This window comes from Mastomys coucha, unplaced genomic scaffold (genome assembly GCF_008632895.1).
Source record: "Mastomys coucha isolate ucsf_1 unplaced genomic scaffold, UCSF_Mcou_1 pScaffold6, whole genome shotgun sequence".
NCBI lineage: Eukaryota > Metazoa > Chordata > Mammalia > Rodentia > Muridae > Mastomys > Mastomys coucha.
The window spans coordinates 116,657,627-116,664,550 of NW_022196912.1; the positions used below are offsets into that span (position 1 = coordinate 116,657,627).

The 6,924-nt window shown below is 38.1% G+C and overlaps 1 protein-coding gene across 4 annotated transcripts in view; it reads right to left on the reverse strand.

Annotated features, from left to right (window-relative positions):
- Btbd7 (BTB domain containing 7) overlaps nucleotides 1–6,924 on the reverse strand; it is a 94,379-nt gene that overhangs the window by 23,424 nt on the left and 64,031 nt on the right. For 3 of the 4 annotated variants that reach the window (XM_031357214.1, XM_031357216.1, XM_031357215.1), the window contains 2 exons: nucleotides 2,270–2,478; nucleotides 754–829 (listed from right to left, as the gene is read on the reverse strand). In XM_031357214.1, the coding sequence (XP_031213074.1) occupies nucleotides 754–829; nucleotides 2,270–2,478 (285 nt within the window). Of the gene's footprint in view, nucleotides 1–753; nucleotides 830–2,269; nucleotides 2,479–6,924 lie in introns of those variants that run through there. The other variant, XM_031357219.1, reaches the window with a different exon arrangement.

Sequence of the window (6,924 nt, forward strand, 5' to 3'; positions counted from 1 at the left end):
GGCCGGGTGGTGGTGGCACACGCATTTTATCCCAGCACTTGGGAGGCAGAGGCAGCTGGATTTCTGAGTTCAAGGCCAGCCTGGTCTACAGAGTGAGTTCCAGGACAGCCAGGGCTACACAGAAAAACCTTGTCTCAAAAAAACCAAAAGTAAAATTTATACAACATAAATTCATCATGCTAACCATTTTAAAAAGTATGCTCCCATTGTACATCATCAATTTCAGAACATCTTTAATGATGTTTCTTTCTCTGACACCTTAATCACTACATTACATTTGTTATTGTTTTCTGTTTTTCAAGACAGGGTTTCTCTGTGTAGCCCTGGCTGTCCTGAAACTCAATTTATAGACCAGGATGGCCTTGAACTTAGAAATCTGTCTGTCTCTACCTCCTGAGTGCTGGGATTAAAGACATGAACCACCACCACCACCGCTGGGCTCTATATAACATTTTTTATTCTAGCATTCCTTGAATCACTTAACATGTTATCCAAGACATAATATATAATAAAAGCAATCTTTTATAATCAGGATTTTTTTTGAAAAAGTTGATATATTTTATCATCTTCCACTCAACTCCACTAATGTACTTTACTTTTGGTAAACAAACCAAACCAAACAAACAAACAAAATCCCTCTAGTTTCTTCAGTGCAGAGTGCTTCCAAGTCTGATGAGAGTGCACTCAGTAAGCTTCTGGAACCACTGGAACCTTAGAGATGGTGACTGGTGCAAGCTTACTTTCTGAACTTACCTCTGTCTGCTATTCTCTTCATCAACTGATGTTCACCCCATTTAATCAGATATTTAAGGATATCTTGTTCACTTGCCTATAATAAAAAGGATTATTATTTATTTTACCGAAATTAGAAAAATATTTAGTTTCATTATTGACTTTTCCTAAGTCATCATGTACATATGGAGTGCAACTTACCACATTAATTTATTTGTATCAGCTGTGTGAAATTTTAGAGTTAATCCCATGGTCTATCAACAGTGGGTATACAAGATGACATTCTTTAATTCAATAACCTCAAAATTCACTCCTGCTAATGGCTTTATTACCATCTTTTTAAAAATAATATATATTTTCTACTTTAAAATTTATCTAATTGTAAGGGTTCTTTCTGTAGGACTATCTTTTTTGGGACAAGTTGGAGACAAACATATCTTCTCTGGTGATGGGAAAAACAAAATGATGGATTGTCCAGGCAGGCTACACAGTTTTCTGTAGGTTGAGGAGTGGCCTTTGCAGGACAATTTGTGAAATGGCAAAGTGCCTATAATCTCTTTGTATTTTATTTAAAGTCTTATAGGACAAACAGGCTGTTCCTCAAGATGCTTTAATTTGTTATGAAGGAGTGCATAGCTCAAGACAACTATCTGAAGGCACTGGTAAATCCTGACTCCAATAGACATCCTGTATTGACCATGATAGTGAGTCAGAGTGAATGAAAAAGATCAACAAATGAAGGCCAAGCGTTTCATGTCTTATTACTGGAATGAAGGCAATATTGAAGGAGAAGCAAAGTGAACAACTTGGGTTTTTTTTTTTTTTTTTAATTTAGTATTTTCTAACCATGTTGATACCATTTTATAGTCTTATCTGGTACACATACAAAGACACAGTGGCTCAAAGGGTTTATAGTTTCACAGCATTAAAAGCGGTTAAATAGTTTTAAGTTAAAAACACTTTACCTTATAGTGTATTTTTTGCAATATTTAAAACCTACTACTAAATTACAAACTAGATTGACACATAAACCAAAGACACAGAAATAACTGAAAATTGCTCTGCTTAAAGATAAACAGTTGAGAATTCAATTATGCTTTAGCAGGACACACACTCTGAGTTCTTGTGATGAATTGAACAAATTAGCAAAGGAATTCCACTCTTATTTTGTGCTGCCATAGACTAATATGGTTTATAATCTAAGTATCTGATATTATACCAAAAGAAATCATTATACAAAGTGAATATTACTGGAGAAAGGCAAGACAATCACTCTCAGACTGTGTTCCTGACCTGGCCTGTCTGCTTTGTAGTAAAGCTGGTTAAGTCCTGGGCTTGTCACAATGTTGACTCATGACAGCAGTGTGCACGGAGGCCCAAACTGCCAGAAGGCTTTGAGTGTACAAATATGGAGCAGGTATTCATTACACAAAATCTACTTCTCCCTGACCCATCCTATAAGAGTGGGGGTATGATGAATTTCTTTGTGCACACAGGAATGACAATGGATGTGAGAGATGTATGTATAAATGATTACCTGTAGGTAGTCAGACTGGATAGCAGTAAGCAGATGGTCTTTGCTGAGTTCATAAAAAACATCCGAAGTCATCACCTGGGATAATTCCTCACAAAGGAAATGCAAAGCTTGTCGGTGCACCCACTTAGAACCATATGGATGCGAGCTCCACTTGAGGATGGCAATTAAGGTATCTAATGAGATGCTCTCAGCAATGATATCCTCACAGCCTAAAAGAGAAGGCAAATACTTCTTAAGATTAATCAGAAATATTACTTATTGAACATCAATATGTTAGGATACACAGTCAAAAAGTGGCAATAGTTTAAAAAAAATCAAGGAGATAAAATCTCATAGAAATCATCAAGACTTTGTGGGACAGGATAACAACAGTTAAAACTTCTATAGGAAATCTGATGCCCTACAGATTTAGAACTACAGGAAAAGGCAGAGAATTTTCCTAGCTTCTGAAGAAAACATGTATATAAGTGCCAGTCAAATAATCTCAATAAGACAGTACAACTGAATCACTGGACCTAAGGGAAGAAGAGTAGATTGAAGACAGATGTGAGAAAAACAGTAATGACAGAAGGACATGGACAACAACAACAGTTGACTGGCAGAGCACCGAGATCCAAAGAGATGGTTTAAGCCCTTAGAGGATAGGCAAAATACATCTGATATTCTTTTGAGTTTAATTCTGGCAAAATGAAAAAGAAGTAGGGAAATAAACCAAAAACCCAGAAAAAGCAACTATGTCATTTTAAGAGCTCAAAGAAGAAAGCAAGGAAATCTGAGAATAGTCAGTTATTCTCCTTAGGAAAAATCACTTTAAAATATGAAAATATGGGCCAGAGAGATGGCTCAGTGGTTAAGAGCACTGATTGTTCTTCCAAAGGTCCTGATTTCAATTTCCAGCAACCACATGAAGGCTCGCAACCCTCAGCTAGCTACAGTGTACTCATATACATAAAATAAACAAATAACTAGGGCTACACAGAGAAACCCTGTCTTGGAAAAACAAAAACAAAAAAACAACAACAACAAAATAAATCTTTTTTAAAAAAAAATTAAAAATACATAGTCAGGCATGGTGGCACATACCTTTAATCCCAGCACTTGGTACCAAAACAGGAGGATCTGTGGGAGTTTGAGGCCGGCCTGGTCTACATTGTGAGTTTTGGAGAAGCCAGAGCAAACAAAACAAAACAAAACAAAACAAAACAGAATACAACAACAAAACCCAGGAACTGTCCCCCAACTATGAGTGACAAAAACTGTGAAAGGGCAGAAATGACTAAACAGAAACATTTCAGTTTACTATAAAGAGTCCTGATAATATGAAAAACAAAAATCAACCATTTACACCCTAGCACTGATAATAACAACAACAAAAATATGGCTACCCAGACTGTACTGTACTCAGAGCCTTACAAAATAAAGACCAAAGATATCAATGATGATACTTCCAGAGTTGAACATTCAAAGTTCAAAGTGACAGAGAATGAATCTTGTATTCAGGTGATGTAAGACCATTAGTGGGCATTTAGCACCTACTTGCCTCTTCCTTTTTTTCTGATACACTACTACTAGATGAAGGGATACATCATAAATAACTGTGCCACATGATTTCCACAAAGCGTTTAACAAAATATTTCATGATGATGCTAGTACCACAAACAGGGATGCGGTCTTCAATTTTATCTTTATAGATCCTTTTGTACATGGGTAGTCAGTAACATGTGATGGATATACAAGTCAGATCCTTGCTGACATGAGGTACAAAACAAAACAGTGCTTAGAGGAACTGCTTGTAAATAGCACCAATTAGAGGGGAGCAGAGCAGATGAGTGAGTCTGTGCTTGCCATGTTGATCATGAATTTGGATGGACATGAAGACTATGTTCAAACTTTCAGATGATTGAATGTGGAAAGACGGTTACCAGGACACTGCACAGCACAATCACAGCTGGCTATACAGATCAGTCAAAATCAAGTTAACTAAAGCTAGGAAAAATGATCAATTTCTACACTTAGAATGATGAAAATTGCTACACAGTGAATGACAGAAGCAAACTAGCTTAATAGAGAACAGTATCTGGGTATTTTAACAGCCTGAAAAAAAATGTAGTATGGCTGTTAAAAAACTGAAGCACTCTTGGGTTTCAGTTCTCCACAGAGCCTAAGGTGGGTACTGTTCTCTTGTGTTGCTGTAAGCCCTGTGTTTTCTAGATAGGCACTGATCAAATCACAGAAAGCTAAGAGGTGGTAACAGAGCAGCAAAGTTTAATACTTGTTGCAGGGAAAAAGCTCTCTGCAAACACATTATACAATTTATATAAGAGAAACTTGAGCAGAAATGTAAGAGACGTTAGATGCCCAGTGGGCCTTCACTAGGCAGAGAAAAAGACTATTAATTAGTCTAAGGACAGACCCCAACAACCAGCTGGATGTTAAAGAACGGAGACTCTGGCTCAGTATCAAGAAACTACTACAACCACAATTTTCTCTTCTCTGTTTCAGAGCTCCTTCTAGAAAAGTAGGAGCAGAAAAGGGCTTAGCAAGTTAGAAACAGAGTAAGGAATCTTTACACTGAACAGGAACCAAGATCAGAAGATATCTAAGCCACTTTAGTTTTAGAAAATAGCAACAGAACAAACCCGAAATTCAGTTATCTAATCTACACATTAAATAACATCTTTGAAGGAGAACCAAGCTTTTAGAGGGTGTGTCACTGACAAGTCCCCATGTTTCAGTAGGTTGTCCCACACCCGACACCATACGTCTGTACTCACTGAACTTAGTTGTTTAAAAAAATAAGACATGAAGTATGATTTATTAGGAGGGATATGGGAGAAAATGGAGGGGAGTAAATAGAGGGGGCATATATGATCATATTTCATTGTATGCCTCTATTAAATTCCCAAGAAGAAAAAAACCATCAGAAGGCACCCACTGAGATGACATAGACATGGCCGAGGAAATGTGCAGAACATGGAAAAGTTCTGAAGAGATGTCATGATTTCACGGTGAGCCAAGCTGAGGACAGATCTCATCTAAAAGGCAGTGGGGAACTTTTACCAGGATAGAGTTTAAATTTAGAGATTGGAGTAGAAGTTAGTGGAGAATCAAATTGACAGGAAAAGCTATCACAGATGTGTCTGGAAATAAAGCGGTGGGTGTGGGGGGAACAATCCTACTAAACCAGAGTGTTGGCAGAGGAGAAGAGAAAGATGACATCATTACCCTAAATTTAAGATTAAGATTACAAAAAAACAAATTAAGGAAGGAAGAAAGGGCTTTAAATCGGGCAGGATAGATTTAAAACCCCAGCTATGGTCAGGTGTCATGGAATATGCCTTGAATTCTAGCATGCAGGACACTGAGGTAGGAAGTTTGCTTATAGTATGAGGCCAGCCTGTGCTATACAGCAGATTCTAAAGCAAACAAACAAATGAGCAAAATCACCTTGGTAGATACACAATTCTCTGAGGCCAAATTTTCTCTTTTTCTTCTTCTTCTTCTTCTTTTTTTCAAGACAGGGTTTCTCTGTGTAGCCTTGGCTGTCCTAGAACTCACTCTGTAGACCAGGCTGGCCTCGAACTCAGAAATCTGCCTGCCTCTGCTTCCTAAGTCCTGGGATTAAAGGCATGCACCACCACCACCTGGCCAAATTTTCTCTATTACAATAAGCTTATAACTATATCCTAACATTCTTCACTCATTCAAGCATTCTGGAGCACTTAAGTGCTGAGCATCAATGGGCATATAGCTCTTATTCCTGCCCACATGCATAATATTGGGTATAGCTTGTATTGTCAAAGTTATTATGTTATGGTAAAGAAACATGCCTTTTAGGCTGCCAAGATCCTCAGCAGTGATAGAATCTTGTATAAACCTGGTGACCTAAATTTGATTCCAGAACCCATGTGAAAGGTGAAGAAAAAAATAATTCGACAAAGTTGCCTCTGACGTTGACATGTATACCATAGTATGAATCCTCATCACAAAACCACTTAAACAAAAAGATAAATAGCCAGGTGGGGTGGACATGTCTTTAATTCCAGCACTTGGAACTCAGAGGCAAATGAAACTTTGTGAATTTGAGACCAGGCCAGACTTTGTCTCCCCTCACCCCCAAAGGACAAAAAAAATGCCTTTGTCAAGGTTAAAAAAAACAGGGAACCAAAACCATAAATAAAGCAGTAAGGCAGGAAAAGGCTGTTATGGGAGGGCCACTAAGAGAGGACGAAGGGCTTCCCATAGTGTCACTTGTCTGGTATATTTGAATTAGACTTCTAGGTCCAAATACAAATTCATAGATGGTCAGATTCTTGAGGACAAAAGAACACTAACACATGCCCGGTGGTGGTGGCCCACACCTTTAATCTCAGCACTTGGGAGGCAGAGGCAGGTGGACTTCTGAGTTCAAGGCCAGCCTGATCTACGAGTGAGTTCCAGGACAGCCAGGGCTATACAGAGAAACCCTGTCTCGGAAAAACCAAAAACCAAACCAAAACAAAACAAAAGAAAAAACCCACTAACACAAATTCCTGTAGGTCAAGGTATAGGTCAAATTGTCCATTTATATATAGTGTAGGTACTCAGAATCAGTAGAATATGCTACCTTCACAGTTCTCAAGCCATCACCTGCCAAGGAGCAGGTTTTTTGGGGG